The sequence below is a fragment of the Salminus brasiliensis genome, chromosome 20 (genome assembly GCF_030463535.1).
Source record: "Salminus brasiliensis chromosome 20, fSalBra1.hap2, whole genome shotgun sequence".
NCBI classification, from domain to species: Eukaryota; Metazoa; Chordata; class Actinopteri; order Characiformes; family Bryconidae; genus Salminus; species Salminus brasiliensis.
In genome coordinates this window covers 30,196,831-30,220,988 of record NC_132897.1, presented here as the reverse complement: position 1 = coordinate 30,220,988, position 24,158 = coordinate 30,196,831, and the positions used below count along the sequence as shown (strand labels likewise).

Genomic DNA, 24,158 nt, shown 5'->3' with positions numbered 1-24,158 from the left:
TCAAGCGGTGGTTCAGCGTCCTCGAGGGAGGCTCACGCCGGGCGACCTGTTGCTGTGGCTGGAACAGGGCAGCAGGCCGGTAGCCCACTATGCGCTGGAGTTCCGCTCCTTAGCTGCGTGTAGCGGGTGGAGTCACGCTGTGCTGTTCCGCAACGGGCTTGCCCCCCATTTGCAGCAGGAGTTGGCGTGCCGAGGTGAGTCGCTTGAGCTGGATGAGCTCATAACGCTCGCCATCAGGCTTGACCAGCTCCCAGGTCGCCCTACCCCCATGTCACAGCCCAAGTTACAGAGAGCTGGGGGTTTAGCTACTAGGCCTAGATGGCAGACCGGTCCGGTTGCTCAGTATCGGGGTGGATTTACGGGTCCAGAGTCGTTGACGTGGTCGTCTGCGGTACCTGTCAGCGAGCCCATGGAGGTGGGCTACTCCCGAGGTCAATGGCCCTAGGTCTACGCCTAGGGTCTCTGCTACGGTGGCTGTGCCCAGCTCCTCGGCCACAGTCAAGGCAGCGCCCGTGGCCCCAGACCACGTCAATTTTGAGTTAATAAACTCTCTCGCTTTGGTCCGACCCCTGCGAGTGTTCACCCTAATTGTCTGACCCAGTGGATATCATGACAGTTAAAATTATACTTTCCCTTTACCTCTGGGGTATAAAGCGCAATACACATTACATTTGTTTTGAGAACATCTTATTATTCACATTTTTTTGTAGATTCTACAGGAGAGATGGTTGTTGGGGAGGGGGATAGTATCAATTTTTAAACAGTATTGGAACGAAATGGAACAGCAAGTACTTTTTTGCTATACATTGCTTAATTTGAAATGTAAAGACAGATATGGGACAGTAGATCACCATTTCAACTTTTATTTGTGACTAACAGCTTAGTCACACTGCACTCACCAAAGATTTCTCCCCACTCACACCACACATGAATTAATCTTATCCAATGTCTATATGTACAAAGTAATATAGTAATATGAACTCTATATTCAACATGCAGAGTATATTTTAAATCTGTGCATTTTAAATGCAATAGTGTGTGTGTGTGTGTGTACAGTGTAACTTTAAATCTCACACCTCTTGTTTGAAGCCACCCGTTTTTCAAGTGAGTAAATATATAGGATCCTGTGACCGATGGGTATTTCTGATTGACCAGGTGTATCCTGTTAGACTAACTGTTTAAACAGTTAATAGCTATGAAAGTCTACTATTGGATTGAGCCCTGGGCTTCACCTGAGAAGACTATCTGATGTTAAAAAGGAAAAAACAACATGAAGTCCACAGAGCTGTCTATAGGGGAAAAACAAGTCAAGAGTTTAGAGCCATTGCAGAAGTACTGAGCATAGCCAATACAATGATTTTGAATGTCCTACAGAAAAAAAACCACTGGTGTACTAACAACCAGACATTGAACAGGTGGGTCAGACCAAGATTAACCTTTCTGAAAGTAATCAAAAACACAAAGTATAAAGAAAAAGTATCTGCTTATGTAAACAGATATAGCATTTACTCATTGCATTTAAAATGAAGTAATCAAACTGTGATTGAAGTTCAGACTTTCAGCTATAATTCAACAAGCTTAACAAAAAACTGCATTTACATTTAGAAATTACAACTACTTTTTATTGTGTTCAGCTTAGAGCAAATAATATATTGGAGCAAAAAAACTGACCATGTCAAAAAAAGCATTGGCCATGTCGCTCCAATACTTTCAGTGGGGACTGTAGCTGGTAATTGTTTAAAATATATAAACAAAATAAAGTTGTTGTGTAATAAGCCTATTACCCCAGAGATAAAGAGGGATGTAGTTCTGACCTTACAATCTGACTGGTTGAGAAGCTTTCTAATCGTGCTGATATTTGTGATAACAGCACAGCTTTTTCACACCAACTTGTATTACTCCTGAAGCATTGCCAAGTAATGAAGGACGTGTTGCTAAGTAATGGCAAGGTTTATACACAGAAAACGCTAGTAATTCTGTATTTGTACTTTTATACAAAACAAGAAATTAATATGGATGACTTTCAGATAACATTTGACCTGCAGCCTGTTTAGTCAGACTCTGTTTGATGCCAATGCACATCCTACAGAGCAGCCTTTTTTTTCTAACTGCACAATAAATGGATATGTGCAGATTAACTTACAAATAATGCCCAAATAAAAACATAAATAAACAAATGAATGAAAAAATAAATAAATAAAAAAAATAAAGAACATGATCTTTAAATTCCTAATGATTTTGTTTTAGCTTTTCGCCCATCCCTTTTATCTTTGCTTATAAATATATTGTAGGTGGTAGTGTTACGGCAGGCCTGGGAATTTTTACTGTTGTTCTGTTGCTTAAATATAAAAACAAGCTAAGCCAACACCACCATAACTTCGAAGTCGCATAATATTAGCCCTAATAATAATTCCTGTGTTACATGCGTGCGTATCCTCCTGATACCAATACACCCCCCCTTTCGCAAGAACCTTTAGACTATCTACCTGTGGGGAACAGGCGACTTGAATGAGTGGGTGACAAGCCACTAGCAACATGTTCAAAAGGCCAAAGCCCTCTGGTACCCAGGGGAGAAAAGAAGAGAGCGAGAGACGGCACAAAGACAGAGGTAATGAATGTACATATTCTTTGCATGAAGCATTCACTATCTGCCAGTAAAAAAACAGGCAAACATTTTTATTGGCATCTTAGTCTAGTTAGCTAGGCAGTTAGCTAGGCGGTTTCTTCATTCCACACTAACAGTTTTACTTACTGGGGGAGCTTGTTTGAGGAGTTGTCTGGAAAAAGGAACACACAGATATGGTTGGACTGTCCAAAATGTGGCCAAGGATGCCTAATTGGATAGCTCACATGCTGAGGATACTTGGGGAGGTCAGCCGTAGGCTGCAGTGTTTGAAATTATGCCAAGCCCGTAGTCGCAATAACAGAGATGCCATTCTGTGTATTACAAGTCATTCTGCATATTACAAGGAAAGCAAAAGGAATCTGAAGCTGTTATTTTAAGGTAACATTGCTGCATAATGTTGTTTTAAGTCAAGTAGCATGCCTCAGACATGTAGTACAAATTCCTCTGCAAAAAAAAAATATTTATATGGAATGTTCTAACGACATTTTAATAATGTGAATGCTCCAACTTCTCAGATAGCCTATAACAATTCACAGTGGACAACTGAACCACAGTAGTAATACACAGAATGGAAATAATCTACTTATCATCTTAATCAAAATACAACATAGAAAATCTTAGCAATATCTTGGGTATTACTTAGGGTAATAAGGTAAAGTTGCACAATTGGGGTGGGGTGGGGTGGGGTGGGGTGGGGTGGGGTGGGGTGGGGTGGGGGTCAGACATTGAGGTGTAGATGCAACAAAGGAACAGGGTATAATCTTGGATTGTAAAAGAGCATTTATTTGAGTCCCTATTCTCGAAGGTAGGTGTCCATCTGTTCTTCTTTGTTCATATTATTTTTAGAATAAGAATCAGCAAACAGGCATCATATAGACAGCCTATTGAAACAAACATAACTTTTATAATAACCATTATGTCAATTGGTTTTCATTTCTTGTCTGTTGTTCATGATATTCAACTACACAGATGCTATAAAAATTATGAATTATCCCCTTTGTTTAATAAATTAGATTTATTAAACAATAAATTAGATTTATTAAACAAGAACAATTAAAATAGTCAATGGTTTCTTCAAATTCAACAAAAAAATACTACTTTTTATTACTGCCGTCTCAAAATTATTCAACCCCTGAACAGAATCCCTCATGAGAAAACACATTTGTAGAGCTGTGTCCGAAAATGTATAGTGCTCTACTTTGGGGTCATTTCATTTTGTAGTTTCTGAAAATGTAGTGCCAAAATTTCAGTGTACTGTAACAAACCCACAGTGTAATATATATAGTGTACAAACATTGTAAACTAATTGGTCATGGAAAACCCCTTATCTTAACCCCCATCTATTGCGTTGTGTGGTTTGCTGATTTGCATGCAGCTTTGTTGCACAGTAATGATCACACACATATAATGACATTCACAATCTTTCTGTTCCCAATAATAGTGCACTAAATAGTGATCTGGATTTCCACATGTAGGGGAAAGTGGACAGGACACAACTAAGGTGTTGTCTCAAGCACATCCAATGCATCTTCAAGGGCCCATTAGTTGCATCAGATGCTGAAAACACTTTGTCTACAGTGAAGCTTGGCAGTGGCTTGGTGATTCTCTATGATTGCTTCCTCTGGAACTGGAAACCTGCAGCATGTGGCTAACAGCAAAAAGGTTCTGTACTAAGTGATGTACTAAAGAGGCTTCTTGTGAAGGGGTTGAATAATTCTGAAACTACAGTATGCAGCAGATCAGGTTCAGGATCAGTTTTAAAGGTGCCAGAGCATCCCTTTATCATTCTGAGGTTATCTGATGTAGACTTCTCCAAGACTTCTCATTTGATATCTAATCTCTAAAACTTTGACACTGATACCAAGCACTCATTTGACTGCTGCTTCTTCTGTGTGGAATAGCTTGGCAAAATGTTTGTAAGACTAAATTAATAAGAACCTGTAACCATAAAAAATAAATGTATTAAATGTAATATTTTGACTATGTTAACATCAATGACTATGACCAAGAAATGATGGCAAATGTAAATTAGTCTTGTTCTCTTGATGCCGGATCCATGTAATAAGATATCGATATCTTTCTGATACAGTATATTAGAATGTAGGGCTGCACAATATGGAAAAAACTGACTTTTCTGCTATACATATTGTGATATTGACATTTTTTCAAGCAGCAGAAAAGTTTTACTGTGATGTGACTAGTGCACATGTGCTTATTGCAATAATGATGCTAAAATTATATATTGTGCAGCCCTATTAGAATGGTGCTTTAGTACATTAGTGTCTATGCAGTTTAAATTTTAATTGTTAAATTTTGATAATACCATCATTCAATTAATTAGTATAAATACTACTGCCAGCCTAGATTTTTATATATAATGTTAAGAAAAGGAAGACAAGAAAAGGAAGCTATCAAAGACAACCAAAATGATGCATTAGGGGAACTAATCTGGATGGAACACAAACGTTTTTATTTTGGTAGTGCAAATTAAAGAGACATCAGGATACATCACACAGAATTTGCAAAACTGTAAATTACATCTACTCCTAAAACATTCTTTAACAGTGATACAGAACAATGTGATGCATGCTGACAACTTTATCAACAAATTTTCACTACCAAAACTACTTTACTTACAGAATGGTGCCTGGTTATGGTGATGATGGGGATGTTTGCTGTGCCACGCATCTACAGCATGTGTAAAGGAACAAAAATACTACAGGAATAAATTTTGGCGTGTTCAACTATGGAATCCTCTCATGACATTACTGATGAAAGTATATATTAATATTAGTTTAGATCAAAGGGTATGTTCCTTGTCTATTCCCAATTTCAATAACCTACTATATGCAGGAAATATCCTGTTAATTATTATGTGTAATAGTGATTTTTAAAATGTGTTCATTGTTTGTTAAAAGGAATGTGATATTTGAAAACAGAAGAACTTTGTATAAAGATTTTATACTGTCAATGCAATTTTAAATATGCATACATTTTATTCTGTTCTTGAAAATTTTCTAAATCATATGTCCTTTGTTGAAGGCTAGAAGGGCAGATAAGTTTTATTTTCTTTTGTTTTGAGTCCAAACACAATTCACTAAAGCACTGAACTTTGTTTTGAAAGTTGATTTTGATAAGTTTAAAAAGACATTCATGACAATCATAATAATTAAACTAACTGAAATATAGTACATACCTCATCTAGTCTCTCTTCACTGGCTGTTCTTGTATACTCTCCCATCTCCTGGTACAGCTCTTCTACCAGACAATAAATAATATCAGTCAATAACAACTATAAATGATTCCTTTTATATATTTGTTGTTAAAACCTGTTACAAATTAAATACGTTCATCACACTCTGCAACATGATTAGACTAAATGAGCCTAATAGTAGTATTATCATATTACATAAACTAGTTGACCAAACATTTTAGGCACCTGCTTAGCTAATATTTCTTCTGAAACTGGGAGTTTGTATTAAAAGCAGCCTTTACTGGCAAGGCATAACACTAAATTGTAGCACTGATTGGAACACTGTTGTGAGAATTCTGAAAAATGTAGTTGCACTGCTCCACATGTGATTGTGCTCCATTGCATCCCATTTACTTTGATTTACATGGAGTACATTTAATTGTTATAATGGTAAGATGTTTTTCAAAAAATATATAACAAAGAAACTGCCTCTCACTCCCACATCACACTGACATGAGGCATACGAGACTTTGAATCGTAAAACTATAAAATGCAAAGCAGTCTAGCATTTTAGTACAGGTCAACATTCATGAGGTCGTATGGATTATCAATTCCTCATGCCCATGAGCAGGTATATGAACCCCATTGCAGCTGCACAATTTATTAAACAAATGTTATTCTTTAATGCCTACAGATAAGTACCTGTAGATTCTTCTAGATCCCCTGCTTCAATCTTGTCCATGAGATCATTTGAGTTCCATTTGGCAATCTCCTTAGGAAATATCTCTTCACTGTCTGAAAAGTCTTCTGTTAATCAAAGAGTAACAGAACATACATGTTACATACAGTTATGTAACACATCACAATGCTTTACTGTTTAATATGCTTCTTGTCTTTATTTTCAGTACTGGCATGAAATAAGATTAACAGTGAGTTCAGGACACTGGGCATTTAGATCTCAATACTTTTCTATGAGCGCAATGATGACCATACCAATGATTTTGAGAAATGCCAGGTGGCAAGAACAATATTTTGTTGTATGCAGTGTTGGTAGAAACTGTACCGTAGTGCAAAGTAACATGTTACAGTAATGCAAATACAGAACAAAATGAATACAAATAATGCCCAATATAAACTATAACGAGATTTGCTGTTCACATTAAAAAATTAACTGGAATTAATGGGAACAACATGGAAAAATTGGAAGCAGGAGGTAAGAAACTTACATCTAATTGGTAAAAAATATACTGAAGCACAATCTTGGCTAAAATAATTAGATATAACACCAAAACCAAAGTTGATAGCAAAGCTGCTCCTCCCAGGCACATGGCACATTACACACTGAAAGGCTATTGATACCACAGCTCCTGCATTCATGGTTTCTAGAAACCTGACACTCACCACTAGCTTGTGGGCAAATACCCTTATTTAATTTTATGTTAATAATTAATACATATCCATTCTTTGTTACAGAAACCCATTGAAGCAAAAATATAGGCAGCTAGCCTATGCAAAACTTGGTAAACTAGCCTCAAATGAAATTGCTCATTAAGCTTAATGAAAAAAAAGCTTAATGAAAAGATAGTGGTGAGTGTATAGTGAGCAACTGTGAGATTACACCTTGATTTAATAGTTGCTTAAATGTTTTAGTGCTATTACTCTCAATAAAAACATACCTGACTTTAGGCAGTCCTTTGGTCTAAATATGTACTTACAGTAGTGGTGAGTGTCAGGTTTCTAGAAATCATCTGAACATGTGCTGTACATGTGATGAAGTAATGAACAGTGAATGCAGAGGGTGTGGTCTTAATAGCCCTTCAGTGTGTAATGTGCCATGTACCTGGGATTGAGGAGCAGCTTTTTTTTAGCCAAGATTATGCTTTAGTATTTTTTTTACCAACTATATGCAAGTTTATCACTTTTAGCTTTGAATAGTTCCACTTTATTCCAATTAATTTCCATAATTACTTGTTCATTCCCGTTAATACCCAAGGTAACTTTATTTGTATTGTTATGGCTTCATTGTAATTTACTGGAAATTTATCGGATATTTCCACCCCTTTGGAACCCTACTTTTGAACCAATTTAAACGTTGAACTGCCACACCAGTGAAAATGAGTCACTTGCAGTGCAGTACTGAGCAAAGGTTTTAGGCGCAGAACAGTTCGTAAGTGTTTTATATATGTGTTATATATGCCAACAGTGACAGCTGACAACATTAATTGTGAAGGTAACCAGTGTAATCTGTTAAATGATCTTCATAATAGTAATATGAAACTCATGGCTAATAATCTCTTTTCTGATTGGTAGAGATTTATAATGTGAAGTGAATAGTGAGATTTTCCCAGTAAATAATAAGTTAAGTACTTCATTTTAGAAAAGTAATAAGAAATCTGTAATGGTTGACTTTTATTAAGCAATTACACCAACACTATAGTATTTGAGGACACTAAACATATTCACCTCAAGCATCTACAGTGGAGGAAATAAGTATTTGATCCCCCACTGATTTTGAAAGTTTGTACTCTGACAAATAATTAAACAGTCTATGATTTTTATGGTAGCTTCATTTTAACAGTAAGAGATGGAATATCAAAAATGAAATCTAGAAAATGAAATAATATTTAAATAAAAAATAATTAGCATTTCATTGAGAGAACAAAGTATTTGATCCATGACTAATGTTGGCTCCCACAGACCACTGACACACCCCAATCTCAGTGAAGTCGTTACCTGCATGAGAGACACCTGTCCCAAATTGTCACCTGTGTAAAAGGCCACCTGCCAAGAGACTCAGTGACACTCCAACATCTCCACCATGGGCAAGACTAAAGAGCTGTCTAAAGATGTCAGGGACAAAATTGTTGACCTACACAAGGCTGGAATAGGCTACAATGCCATAAGTAAGAAGCTGGATGAGAAGGTGACAACTGTTGGTGCAATTATTCAGAAGTGGAAGAAGTACAACATTACTGTCAATCGACCTAGGCCTGGAGCTCCATGCAAGATATCACCTCGTGGAGTCTTATTGATCATGAGAAAGGTTAAAAATCAGCCAAGAACTACACGGGAGGAGCTGGTTAATGATCTCAAGGCAGCTGGGACCACAGTCTCCAAAAAAACCCATTGGTAATACACTGAGACATAATGGTTTAAAATCCTGCAGTGCACGCAAGGTTCCTCTGCTTAGGAAGGCTCATGTCCAGGGCTGCCTCAAGTTCGCCGATGAACATATTAATGACTCTGAGAGAGACTGTGAGAAAGTGCTGTGGTCAGATGACACCAAAATTGAGCTCTTTGGCCTCAAAAAAACCTTCCTAACTTTCAAAGGAAACTGATGTAAGAAGATTTAACATAATTTGAATTATGCGGTTTTCTTTTACATTATGTCAAAGAATTATTGGATGGAGCACCAGCCTTCCAGAGAACACAGTTCCACTGCTCCACAGCTGAATTCTGGGGGGCTTTATAGTTCTAGTCCATATCTGGTATTAGGCATAATACAAATAGGTTCATGTTTATCTGCTCCAGAGAGATTCCTATACTATTTGCAATACTTTTCTACAGGGATTAGACAAGCTCTGTGTGCATTTGCACATCTGTGTCAGCAATGGGTGAAAGTTAAAGTGGCTGTGTGCATTCATAAGAAGGGGTGTCAGAACACCAGTTTCACTCCATTTGTGTTCCAATGTGTTCATACCATATTTGATTGGCTTTTACCAGATCACATAAACACAAAGATTTCAATGAATTACATATTGTCAACAAATATTTCAACAATTCTTTTCTAGCATTTTGTTTGTATATAACAAAATAATTAAGGCATAACTGAAAAAAGACGATGTACACTGCAGAGTTTTAACACAGACATAGTGCAAAGCAATAGTTTGATTATCAAGATCAATAAACACATGTTTCCAGAAATACAGGTAACAAAAATAAACAATAAATTGGAGAGCAATACACACTAATAAGAGGACACACAAAAGGTATGTGTGCAAGACTGTTTAAATGCTGGTGGTGTAGTTCATCCATTTATTTATTTAATATTATATATTAATTTAATTACTTTGCATATCATTGGCTATTTGAAGGCAAAAGGGTGTATGGGAAATCCACCATCAAGCACAACACAGGCAAGTGGTCAGCAACACAGCACAGCAAGGCTTTCCAGGGAATTCTCTCTTATTGCATCTGCAGACTCAAAGCATGTTGGGTTTCTGGGTAGCATAAGAAGTAGTCTGTCCCAGGAAGACATGCAGTGTGAGTACAGAAATAAAGCAACAGCATCAGCTAAATTACAAACATTGATGGACTGCATGTAAGTTATTTATAATGAAATGTTATGTGAAGTATTAACATCACAAATCCACTTGTAACATTATTGTAGCAATGAATCAATATGGATAGACTGACAATGGGCACTTTGTTGTGGTAGATATTAATACAAATAAATACATTACAGTCCATACCTGAAGTGCATTTAGTGTAAAACCTCTTTTTTTAACACAAATAAATTTTACCTCACCATGACATAATGACAATACTTAATATGACATGACGGTTAATGTAGAGATTTTCATTGTAGAATGTAGAAGTTACAATTTGTTCCTCACTTAGGTGAAGTAGGTGAATGTACTATAGGTAGGTGAATGTACTATAATGTTTCCCTTTAATAATAATAATGACAGTCTTTGACAGAGCAGAGGCATTTCTGTCTAGCTTTTATATGTTTTAATTAAATAATTAAAATTTCTGATTCATCAGCTATCAATACAAACAAGAAAATAGCTCATGTAATTTAAATGCACAAAGAAGGTGAGGCTGCAGGTGTAAATAACTACAGACCAATTTCAAAACTGGCATGTTCAGGTAAACATTGAGAATTTCAAGTGAATAATTAACTTAATTTCTGCATGTAAATTCTGTCCTGTTTAATTATCAATCTGGCTTTTTTTCTTAAGGAGTTTACAAATTATTGTTTTTTTTATACAAATTCCTTTATCTGCCACGCCCAGGTAACATACCCAGTGTTCCTTTAAGTTTAAACTTGCAGACTATGCTTCCAACTGTATCTCTAGGAACATCCAGTGCCATTGCCATCTTTTTGTAAACTTTACTTTGTTCGTGCAAGGCACTGATTGCGCTTTTCTCTGAAGTTTTTTGGAAACTCAATTAACATCATTCAACAATCAAACAACACAGTCAACAAATCCCTAGCCAGTCCAAGTATTTGATTTGTTTAATTCAAGTAACTAATGAAGCCTCTGATTTGTAAATATTATGAGGGATTCTATACAGGAATTAAATAATTGAGACGGCAGTAGTCATTAAAAGTGGTATTTCGTGTTAAATTTGAAAAAAACACTTGTTATATTAGTTGTGTTGAGCTATTTAAACGGTCATAGTTTGACTGGTTTACTCAAAACAGCTAAATTTTGTCCATAATGCTAATAAACCTAGTTTGCAATGGGGGTTGAATCATTTTGATTGCAGCTATATAGAGCCAGGGGCAGAGAGCACGCCTGAGCGAACAACAGAGAACATGTCCGAGCTAAACTGTTTTAGTCTTCATTTAATTTTTTTTGTTTTAGTTTTTATTTTTAATGCTGGTGGGCCTCTAACATGCCTACTCCTGCGTATTCTGCTCATGTGGCAATAAATAAAACCCAATGTTGATAATGGTTAATGGTTCCTATGTTTAAGAACAAACTTGTTTTAAGTGGCAAGAATGTTCATGTCATTTTCCAAACACAAATACTTTTAAATAATTTTAATACCATAATACCATTAATCACTACACTGACTGGATCCGGCATTGAAAGAGTCACACAGTAGAAGTACCTTGGCATATGGCTGAATGGTAATGTCATACTTAAAGCTCATATCAATAAATTAGTTCATAGGTGTAGTAGTTTGTTTATTTATAATATTTATACTGTATATATATATAAAATACTGTTTATATATTACTATATTATTCTGTTTGCTAAGATTAAAACCTTTGGGGCAACCTTACTATCTGCTGTGGACTACAGTGATGTAATTTACAAGAATTTACAAACCACTGGAGTCAGACAAAATTGTTGGTCCTCATTAGAAACAGAGTGGGAAACACACTGGTTTATTTTTATTTATAAAACATATGCCCATGTAGATCAATTCTATGATGTCTATAAATAATCAGTTATCAGGCTCACTCCACTAATCATTTTTAAACTTTAACTTATTCTATTTACCTACACTGTTTTACCTGATTTTACTTTTTAGCTATTTTATTTTTACTATCTTAATATATCTTAATATTTTTATTATCTTTTTGTTTACTTTATTATTTATATATCTATCCTTTTTCATATTCATATTTAATTTTTTTGTTTACTTTAATTGTATTGTTATTATTTTAGACATATCAATAAAATGCAGAAGTTAGCATACTTTTTAAAAGCACTATAAACAGCACTTTCCACACACACATACACACTCACTCAGGGAGAGGCAATATTTACCATGTGCATCAAAGAACTCATCGTCAGAGTTATCTTCCGAGTCACGAGCAATGCTCTGCATCCTCCATTCTGAGATACTCTGGTGGGATGGACTCACTAGAACACAATAAACTCAAATCAGCTTCACTGGTAACATTAATGACATAAATGCAGGTGCAGAAAAGAGAACCATAGGAACTTTTATATTGGGCATAGAAATTTATGCCACATAAACTACATGTGATTCTATCAGTACTGCATTTGCTTACAGTTAAATTCCGTATTGATAATAAAATTCTTCTATTGACTTACAAACCTTACATGGCCTCGCTCCTGAATGCCTGCAAGATCTAATTTCCTATTATGAACAATCACATTTACTTAGTTTACAGGCTGCTGGCTTCTTACTAGGTCCCAAAATTCAGAAAAGAATGCTCCCATGGCTTTGTTACTTTCTGGCTCTCTCCTTTTAATCAGGCTGTTATAGTCAGACCTGCCACAGTCTTCAGCCATACTCTGATAGTGTTCAACATTCTCTGTACACCATAAATACAATCATACAAAAAACTAATTCTATCTTTTTACCTTCTTTGATAAGGAATGCCCACTTATTTGGCCCGTCATGTTGGAAGACTGACCTCCGGGCTCACCTGCACCTGCGTCAGACCAGCTGCTCACTCACCAGACTGACCACCAGGCTCCCTTGCCACCCTGCCCCTGCTATCTGCTTAACGACTATGTTAAAATTGACATGATCTTTAAATATCTACCACTATTATTATTATTATTATTATTACTATTATTATTTTAACCATCCATACTGTGATTATATTAGTTATATATTATGTATTATATTATGATTATATCAGCACATCTGAGCAGAATAACAGTCTTTGTGGTACAGTGACCTCAATAATTTGTAGTTCTGATTGAAGGATGGGTCCCCCTATGGTTCCTTCCAAAGTTTCTTCCCCCAGCTCTGAGAGAATTTTTCCTTGTCACTGTTGCTTTTGGCTTGCTTACTTGGGATTTTAGATTTTTATGTCTTGTTGATTTCTTGTCCTCTTACTGATTCCTGTAACGATGCTTTGTGACCACGACATTTGTAAAAGCGCTATACAAATAAATTCAATTTGATTTAAAGGAAATCCAAACCTGCAGATGGCAATAAACAGTAAACAAATTTCAAATCCTGAGCTACATCATCCCCCAGCCACACAAACATACACACACACACACACCTCCTCTTTTAGATGATCTGGAAGACCTGGATGATGTGGACCACTGCTTAGTCAGTGTGCCTCGTGCTTGTAGAGTGTCCACCACCATAACCTCTTCTCCTAGGCTTGGGCTCAGTGTGTCCTGAGCCTCCTGGCTCTTCTCAGGAAAGGAGTCCACCCCACAATTGGCCTCTGTTGCCTCCTCTGCATACTGTGCCATTTTCTGTGCCAAGGCCAGTTGGGTTTCCAGCTCTAAATGCCGGATATCTTCCATGGTCAGACCATACCACTCATCCTGCCAGCACCAAGCCTGCCTGTGGGCACGCACCATCACCTTCCTCAGACCTGCCAAAAGTATAAAAATGTTTCTTAGGTTGTTTATGATGTGGACTATAACTTACATTTTACTTTGAGTTTTGAAATCAATTTGAACCAGGAATTGTTTAAGATATGCAGGCATCGAGAAATAACATGACATTCTGACCAACAGACAGTCCATTGACATTTCTGCTTATGCTCAGACAACATTTCTCAGACAAAATACCTATATATACACTGTCTTGCCATACAAGCTATATTTTAAATTTAATTTTATTTGAAAAGTTATAACAAATAGGTTTTTAAATTATTACAATGAGTACACAAATACAAAAATACACACCAACATCATGAATGAAGCGTTCTATTTTGGACTGCATTCCCCAGTAGCGGAACTCCACTTTGCAGAGTTTGTAAGCACACATAATAGGTGATTTGCTGGGATCCTTCACAAACTCTTCTATCCAATCATCATTAAGAGGCCCACGACTGGTTTTGATGGAGCAATATATACGTGGGTCCTCTTCCGCTTTGTACTCATGAGGTGGGATTGGGTCCTTCACTATGTCAATAGGATCTGGACAAAAGAGATTCTGATTTATAAGAATGCCTGTGTTTAGTGGTTATTAGAGTCAATAATGAACAGTAGAAATTAACTGCTAAGACCTGAAAAACACAGTTGGCGCTTTAAATTTAAATTAAGATAATAAAATATATAATTCCCTGATGGACAAAAAAAATATTGAAATGGCAGCAGTACATGTTCACACTACACTCACTTATCACTTAATTAATACATGTAGAACTGCTCATTCATGTCACAGCCTATTTAATTGGCTGTGGTCCCTTCATGGCCACAACTGAATCCTTTTCTAATGGTTATCTTTTAGCACCATACCAAAGCAAAAGTTGCCTCAAACTGATTTCATAAATATTCTGCCGTGTTTTAAGAGCCGGATTTGAATCTAATAGAATTTTTAATCCAGGCTTCCAGTAGAACGGAAGATTTACTGCATAGAAGTGCAAAGAGATCCACTGTAGTATTTCAAAATGTAATAACTGCACATAATCTAATAACATAAATGTAATAAAATCTTAACGTAACAAACTGCTGAACATGTAATGTAAATAAAATTTAATAATAAAAAAAACACTTTTCACATAATGTTTCACATTACTGTGCATTGCATTATAACAATACAATAAAGAAAAATGAATAATGAACTTGAATGCATAATTAATGAAAAAAAATGTGGAAAAGGGTATTTCAAAACTGGGAAGAGTGCAAATAAATAAATAAAATAATGTGACATCATCAGCAGTTTATTACATTATGAACATTTACTACATTTGCATCATTGCATGATGTGCAGTTATTACATTATGTAATAGAATCCAGAATCTCAAAGGAATGTTGAACTTCTTGTGTAATCCTTGTCAAGATTAATTGAGTCTGTTCTAAGTGCAAAGGTAAGTCCTTCTCAGTAATCACATAGTCTTCAAAACAAAGCATTCAGGAATTGTACCATTATGAAATTAAAACGTTAAGTAATCTGGGAACATCTTAATGTACAACTTAATCCAACCGTATCATTAAATGGCCACTAGAGGCCACTTTAAAATACATAAATCTATGAATGAATAAACATGCAGAATAAAAACGTGAAAGTCTGAAAAGTACCTTCTTTAAACTGATTACTAAGCACTTAACACTGAATCCCAAAGACATTTATAAACCATTCCTAATATATTTAATAAAATATATTTAAGGACTATTCTGTACTTCTTCACATCTAGCTTTCAAACAGACCCAGAGTTCTCTGTCTTCTCTCGGCTATAGAAAGATTAAAAACGTCGGCTTGGTTTCCAGTATCAGATTTGTAGTACGTCTCAATGTCAATAGAAAACTTCTCCACAAATGGACAAGTGTATCTAGGAAGAGAGAATAATAAAAATAAAGAATAAGAATTACTAAACAAATTACTAGACAGTTCTAAACAGATTAGACACAGTCAGTTTATAGAAATTCTGTCTAATAAGCATAGAAATAAAAATGCCCAGTTTATTGTCTATTAATTGTTATTTTTAATATAGTTAATTTTTAGACATACCTTTTACCAATCATTTATTTAATATTCTAAATATTAGAACATTTTCTCATCTCTACCTGACCCTGCCTTGTTGCCTGCATGTGCTACACTGAAGTACTGAAGGCACTTAAACGAGAGGGAAAATAAAATGAGAGGGAGAGTAAAAGCTATTAGTTCAAAAAAGCTTGTTAAAGTTTTACCTGTGACAGAATTTATTGCTTTCCTCAAAAATATGTAAAAGGTTATATCAAATTCAGTAACCACCATGGGCACTGGAATTGGGTGCTGTTGGGTTGGATATCTTTGTGTTCTGTTTTTCAAAAATTACATAACATACAAAGTGATTTGACATCCTTGTCTTGGGATCACTTGCAAAAAATGATCAAATCAACAACATTTGAGTTAACAATGAAAGGCAAACTCTATAAATGTATCAACTAGGCATGCACAAGGAAGACACAAAGTCATTAGACAAATATCGAAGGATGCCCTAATAAGCAACTTGCTTACCGCGTGCGTGTATATGGATACGCATTCCAGGATTCCTCCTCCACCCTGAGAGCAGCTTTGGGGAGAATGGAGCGGAACCAGCTGGGGATGTGCATGCCTATGTGATAGACCTTGTGTGTGTATTGACCAGTTCCTCCAGGTCCATCTGTATATGGCCGGTTCTCCAGGATCTCCACGCCACTGCCCTCGCCACAGCTCTCTTCACGGCTCTTTTTCTGAACACAGTCAGCCATCAATAGTTGAGAGAATGTGAGATGACAAAATAATAATGCCCAGTTTGAAAAATAACATAGAAGGTTCTGTATCCAAAACATAATTTCTTTAAACAAAACTCAAACACAAACACAGATATGTGCATACTGTAAAGGGGTGTTTATCTTGTCAAAATAAATTACAAATTATTTTAAAATCCTGATTGAATACAAATGAACATATTCAGATTTGGCAGGCATGGCAGGTATGAGAATGTGTCACAGATTTACAAAATTCAAAATAAAATTGAAATCAGACAAACATTTTTTAAACTGCTATACCCCTATTGTATACTACTGCACATGCAAGATCTTATCAGGGTTTCCTTATAGTGAGTAATTACTGCAAAAAAAAAAAAAAAAAAAAAAGAAGCATGATATGATCAAAATGGTCAAAGAAGCCTAAACTCTAAGTTACCACTGATTCAAAATCATTACATTTTCTTTTACATAAATTATATCAGTTTGATATTTTGTTATAAACCATGGTAGTTGTTGTCCCTGAGATTACACAGTTACTTTATATTAAGACAGCTGAGTAATACTCAATGTCTTATGAGTGAGTGTTATTTCACAATAGGGTTTTGATTCAACTGCATTACTTTTGGCCTGATAGGAAATTATTTATCCTTGCTGTTGAAAGTAAATGTAGTTAACTAATATCACCTTGATACTGTGAACTTAAGCATTAAAGTAATTTGGTGGTGACAGGAGTGTTTTCTTAGAAGTTAGAATATATACATATAATGTTCCTAACTATTATTTTCTTTCTCCCAATATGCCCTGGGGTTAGTTAAATATTTCTGGACATTATGACTCTTGCATAATTGACCTTTGCAGGAAAACCAAGAATAAGCTTTGAGAAATGCACACGAGACTACGGCAAATGTTCAAATGATGTGATTTCATGCATTTTTTGTTTCTATTTACCCGGTCACTACTTTTTTTTTTCACTACAGTTAAACTATTTATACTATTATATTTATATTAATATGCATTCATTTTAATTTAGTCACTGGGCACTGTTGATAGAAAGTTGTCTAATGGTGTGTGTATTAGCCTGAAGTCAGTGTGGGAAGAGGAAGGAAGAAACGCAGAGGGGGAGAGGAGAGGAGTGGGAGCTATCCAACTCGATGGTCATTATTAGCCCTGACAGACCTTTCATTAGATATGTGCTCTGCTCTCAACACCACCACTGGCCGTTCTAACACAGCACAGAAATGTGTGCGCCCACAAAACACACACCCTCTGAGGCACTATATCAATTTCTTCACGGATGCCAATGGACACTGCTGACACAGACCACAAAAGTTTAAACACATGGATCCACACACAAATGTACACACCCAATCTTTGCAATTTAACAGACCTTACAGTAGTACAAGCTATGCAGGATATGCTAGTCTGCTAATTATTACTACAGTACCTTGTTTTGATATGTGCATATTCTGCAATGTGTGAAATATCCTTTTTTGCCTACTTTTAACCCTTAATTGTTTAGACCTTTTTAAAGTTTTATAGACCTTTTTATAGTTACTTGGTACATTTAATGTAGTTACCTTAAATGCTGCAGCAGAATCGCTTGATTTTCCTGTTTCTGTGCATATTAGCACATGCTCTGAATGAATAGTTTTGTTTTTAATGACTAATTATGTGAAACATGCACACACTATGAGCACAGTGATATTAAACCAGTGATGCTGGTTTAAACCAGAAAAGAAGGTACATGCTGCACTGCAGCTATATTCCATGCTACTTTCGCCTTTAAACTACATGGTTCATACATGGTTTTGATGGTATGAATCACCTCACCATTTATGCTCTACACTTCTCCCACCGCATAGCTCTAGTATTTTGTGTTTACAAACAAAACACTCCATGTAGCACACATTATATATTGTGCTCATTTAAAAAGCACTAGCACACACGTCATCTATTCTGAACCCAATGATCACACAACATTCCATGTGTAAACACAAAGAAGCAAAAAGAACCTCAGGATGAATAAACATGATAAATCAAATATGAATAAATATAAAATAAAATAAAACAAACTGTTTTAGGAGTGCTTCTACCTACTGGCTGACTGTATCTGATTGTTGAAATTGAATCATGTAAATCATGATCTTATTATGACATAACATGAGGTGTTCAAGTGCAACTACTGGACAAGGCACCAAACATGTATATGATACACATACAACAAGCCAAAGACTGGAGCACAACTAGACAGCAAGTATAAAAAGATGTGCCCTAGTCCTTTTGTTGCCATAGAAACACCCTGTGAGTTAAACAGAGACTCTTATACTTTTTCTTTTCTCGCACAGCCCTCCCACCCACTCTCTTCCTTTTACTCTCTCTCCACCTCCTCTTTCTCTCTCTCTTTCCTGAGCAGCAAGTATGGTGAACACATAACCAGAGGCATGCTACAACTGACGTCATGGTTGTCAGAGTAACAGTGGTGCTGTGATTTGAGACTGGGTCATCGTGGGTCATTGGTGTTGCAAGCCAGAAACAGCCTTACTCTTTCTGGATCAAGCAAATACCAAACCCAGTCAGAGACCAGATGTTATCAAATAGTCATGGTCAGTTCCAATCTGACACTGAACATCATAGATCTTACAATGTGAAACATAATTAAAATCAAGATCTGAATGAATAAACCCTTCCAGCACATAGAAGCATGAATGCTGTAATAGAGGGCATGCACAGACTGGAACACGCCCCCTTAGTCAGACTGCAACATGGCTGCTTTTATAAGGGAAATGGCCATACCGGGAATGAAACAAGTGATTATCTGCTAAAGTTAAAGGTAGTTTGTCAGGTCCGCGTCGCCGTCCGGTCCCGAGCCGCGGTGCACAGGCTTCAAGTTTAAGTACTTTTAAGTTGATGTTTAGTTGATTTCCTGGTTCACGGACTTTCAGTTCTGTATTCACGTTCACGTCACCACGGACAGCCAACTCATGTTTCACACCATGTTTTCTGTTGTGTTCACGTGTGTTTGATTTACGTTCATCGTATTCAGTAATTTGGTTCCCCTTGATGCAGAGGTATTTAGGGAGCAAATTCAAACTCCCCGTTGCCGAAAATTCGCTGTTCTGAGCCAACCTCGAGCGTTGGTGTCTGTTCACGGTATCGAGTGTCGAGTCATTGTTTCACGATGACGTCTACTATAGTCCGTCACGATTCCAAGCGTCCTGCTGGGCTATTTCTTGTTCATGAGAGTACTACTGCTCTGGTTTGTGTCGAGTCGCCTCGAGGGAAAGGCGACTGATCCCTAGGCTTCGTGTTCACGTCCTGTCAGTTTGGTTGCGCCTGATGAGCGCTGTTTACGTTTCTCCCTAGCCTTTTATTGGCACGGCCAAGTTTCGGCCATGGTGGTGCTTGCTGCCCTGGTATCCACGACGACGGCGCCCCCAGCGTCGGCCCCTGCGACGGCTATGGCGCCCTCCTGTCAGGTCGGCTTCAAGTTCAAGAAATTTTAAGTTGATGTTTAGTTAATTTGTTGTGTTCACTTGTGTTTGATTTACGTTCATCGTATTCATTGATTTGGTTCACCTGAGGCAGGGGTATTTAGGGAGCAAACGCGAACTCCCCGTTGCCGAGAATTCGCTGTTCTGAGCCAACCTGGAGCGTTGGTGTCTGTTCACGGAATCGAGTGTCGAGTCATTGTTTCACTAGAGTCCGTCACGTTTCCAAGAGTCCTGCTGGGCTATTTCTTGTTCATGAGAGTACTACTGTTTTCTTAAGGGAAAGGCGACTGATCCCTAGGCTTTGTGTTCACGTCCTGTAAGTTTGGTTGTACCTGACGAGTGCAGTTTACGTTTCTCCCTAACCTTTTACTGGCACGGCCAGTGTCCTTAGTTCTTGTTTTTCTCTCCCTGTTTTGGTTTATCTGCTCATGCCTAGCTCCCTGGCTATCTTGCAGCCTCAGGTGGCTTTCGTGTTTTTGCCCCATGTTCATTTGTCACGTTTGTATTTTGGTTAATCATTATTCCCTGTGTTATTGCTGCGTTCTTGTGTTTACCTCTGTTCTGTTGCTTAATAAAGCATCTATGCATCGCACCGTCCCTGCGAGTGTTCACCCGTCATTGTCTGATCTAGCCAGTCATGACACAGTTGGACACGATAACAATTCCTAAAGAACCAATGGTCCATTGACGGCGATGTGTAGTCAAGTACATCTACCTAACTGAGGCTCAAATCACACCGCATATCTGAAGCACAAAGTTGAGTAAAAGGTCTTAGGAGTGTTTTTGACTGTTTTTAGGCACATTTAGTAAAGGTTTGCTTGCTTTCTCGCTTAGTGCAACTACAGTGGGCTTGGTTTTCCCCCACCCAGTTATTTCTGCGAAATATAGCAATCCAAGGAAGGTCAAAATTCTTACTGAATCTGTTTGTACAGTAAATCTCACAACAGCTCATTCTCTTTTTTTATCTTAGCGGCATTCACATTTAACCCTGTCAGAGTCCTAAGTAATCTTCAGAAAAATCCTTAATTGTCTCTCTGACAGAACAGAAACAGCCTGAAGAAGAAGTGTGTATTTGTCCGAGACTACTATCCGCAAAGACTACTATACGCATGAACAGAAATACAGTAACTCCAATGCAAGATTCAGTCAACTGAACAGAAAGACCAGATTACAGTTCTCAAAAATACATACATACATTAAAGAGCCTGCAGAATTCTGGGAAAAGATATTGTGGACATATGAGATCACAATTAGCCTGTATAAGAATGATTGCAATAGCAAAGTGTGGACTGCACACAATCTAAAGCATACCACCTCATCTGTGAACCATGGCGGTATCATGGTCTGGGCATGTATGGCTGCCACAGGTACACTTATCTTAATCAATAATGTAATTGCTGAAGGAACCTTAATGAAACAAGGTCCCAAAACAAGCAAGAGCTGAAGTTTGCGGCATTGGAGGCTAAGGAAAGCATCACCAGAGAGGACTCCCAGCACCTGGTGATGTCTATGAATCACAAACTTAAAGCGGTCATTGAACACAAGAAATATACAACTAAGTATTAAACATGGCTCTAAACAAGTGTTGAATGCAAATACCATTAAATTAAAGTCTTTTATATGTATAATCATGTTTAATCAGATCTGAAATATTAGACTGTGGAGCACAGGGTCATATTTACAACACATTTCCTTTATATTACTAACAAGTGTTTCAGTTATGCTCTGTTTATTAGATACAACTTACAGATGAAAAAAAACATCTAATACAATCTAATCTAATCTACAAAAATCTAATATCACTTGCAGTGTAAAAAAATTTAAATAAATAATAACCACACCACAGTATTTTAGCTTTACCTGGATCATGTAGAGCTGAGCAATCCGGTACTCCTCCACGCTTAAAGGCATGGGGATACGGTATTCTTTGATTAGCATCCTGGAGAATAGTGTAAGAAAAGATAGCTTGAAGAAGGATTGCAAGGGTGAGGGGAGAGAAAGGAAGAAAGGGGAAGGGACTGGAGAACGATGAGAGAAGTAGCCAGGTGTATCAAACTGCCACAGAGATCTTGATCTGCAAAACCTAAACATAATACAAAGAAGAAAAAAAAAAAAAATCTTGCATGAAAAATATTATATTTACGTTCATTAGTAGTTTGTGACCTTTGTGTGCTTGAATATTTCAAACTAATCCCTGATTATTGTTTACCACTTAATCCACCAAACAAAGCATACTGAGACTTGGTAAGCTTGTTAGATAACTAATACTGTTATGGAGTTTTTCAACAATTGTGTGCATTACAGTTAACTAAATAAAATGAAAGGCAATACAAGAAGACAAAGTGAATAGACCGGTACTACAAAAGACAGTGAATTTTATACTGCATATACTAACTTTGTTAGTATACTGACATTGTACAGATAATTACAGGCCTAAAATTGGCATCTTGTTTTAAACTGGATTTACTTCATTCTAAAAGTGTAAATAATGCAATTGCATTTCTAAAAAGTAATAAAAACAAGAAACATAAAATCACTAATTTTGTATCATGCATTTAAAAAGGAAATGCATCACCATTTTTTAGAAATTGGTGATAAATAATGCTCTAGTACTCTCCCAGTCTTAGCAGAGAATTGCAGAAACATAAATGCTTTCAGACCTGATATTCCTGGCCGAGATCTTAGACTGTCAACAGCTGATATGTCCAAACTCAAGAAATTCATGAGAAATGGTAATTCTCCCTTTAGGCAATTTCTGGTTCAGTAAGGTTCACACTTAGTTGATGTAAAACACATATAAACAGCAAGTACTAGGGGGCTGAGAATTACAGTAGTTATACTCTGTCACATGGTCATAAGTCTGCCTGAAATGGATTAAGTCAGAGGGAGTGACTGGGTGCACCACAAAAACACAAAGGGATAAAGACAATAATAACAGCAATAAATATCCTTGTCAAAGTCTCTGAATGTATTGCATTGTTTTATTAGCTACAAATAAAGTTAAGCAATGGTTATATAAGATTTTAACTATATAATTCTGACTAGCACTGTAATCTGCTTAGAACAAGGGGGGTTGACTCCATATGACCCCATATGACAACTATCTTTAAAAAGACCAATGAAAAAACAAATTAAATCAGTTAAAAAGTTAAGTGTGTTTAAAAAACAAATTTAAACAAACAAAAGTAGTCAATTAGGTTAATATTGAAAATGTATGAGATGCATATAATATAAATAGCCTAATTCATCTAAATGTCTCAAATCATGATTTGTTTTGATCTACCAAGTCACTGATGCAAAATAGAGCTTTTCTGAAGTACAAAAGCACCTTCAGTCATGTCCAAATCTAATTTAAAAGGAAAAATAAAATAACATTTATTGTTACATCACATTAAACACAGGTGTAAAGGTGAGTAAAAAAAGTCAGGTTCACGGACCCTTCCAATAGTAAAAAAAAAAACAAAACTATATATACTACTGGTCATAAGTTTTAGAACACCCACAATCTTTACAGTTTTGATTGACATGTAAGCATCAAGTTTAATTCCTATAACCTGAAACAATAAAATTGCACAGGTAAGCAGTAAACTGACTAAGTTTGAATTTAAAACAACAATAAACTAATGTAATTTGTAAAAATAAAAAGGCTTGTTTAGGGAACAAGTTGTAGGTTTCCTATGAAAAAGGTCTCATAAATTTGCACATACCTGTATATGACTGAAGTATACATTTGCACGACTGACAAGGTGCGCTCATTTATACTCTATGATTCACAAGGGGCTCACAACTCAGCCTGTCCTATGGTTGAAGACGAATTGAGAGTAGACTGCTTTTACATTCTACTATTATTTAGAGTTAGGGTAAAGGTTAAGGTAAGGGTTTGTTCGGTTATGTTCAGGTTATGATAAATATGACAAATATGTAACAATTTCTGTTGAAATAATTTAAAATCTGGGTTGCGTCAGTAAATCGTGCATATGCAGACGAGC

At 36.5% G+C, this 24,158-nt stretch overlaps 1 protein-coding gene across 14 annotated transcripts in view; it reads right to left on the bottom strand.

Moving 5' to 3' along the window:
• LOC140541777 (membrane-associated phosphatidylinositol transfer protein 2-like) overlaps positions 1-24,158 on the bottom strand; it is a 70,633-nt gene that overhangs the window by 21,981 nt on the left and 24,494 nt on the right. For 8 of the 14 annotated variants that reach the window (XM_072664550.1, XM_072664549.1, XM_072664548.1 and 5 more), the window contains 9 exons: positions 22,030-22,252; positions 16,446-16,660; positions 15,656-15,777; positions 14,189-14,422; positions 13,549-13,872; positions 12,329-12,424; positions 6,522-6,626; positions 5,823-5,884; positions 5,264-5,314 (listed from right to left, as the gene is read on the bottom strand). In XM_072664550.1, coding sequence (XP_072520651.1) covers positions 5,264-5,314; positions 5,823-5,884; positions 6,522-6,626; positions 12,329-12,424; positions 13,549-13,872; positions 14,189-14,422; positions 15,656-15,777; positions 16,446-16,660; positions 22,030-22,107 — 1,287 coding nt within the window. In that variant the 5' untranslated portion in view covers positions 22,108-22,252. The remainder of the gene's footprint in view (positions 1-5,263; positions 5,315-5,822; positions 5,885-6,521; positions 6,627-12,328; positions 12,425-13,548; positions 13,873-14,188; positions 14,423-15,655; positions 15,778-16,445; positions 16,661-22,029; positions 22,253-24,158) is intronic. The other 6 variants (XM_072664552.1, XM_072664558.1, XM_072664555.1 and 3 more) reach the window with 4 other exon arrangements.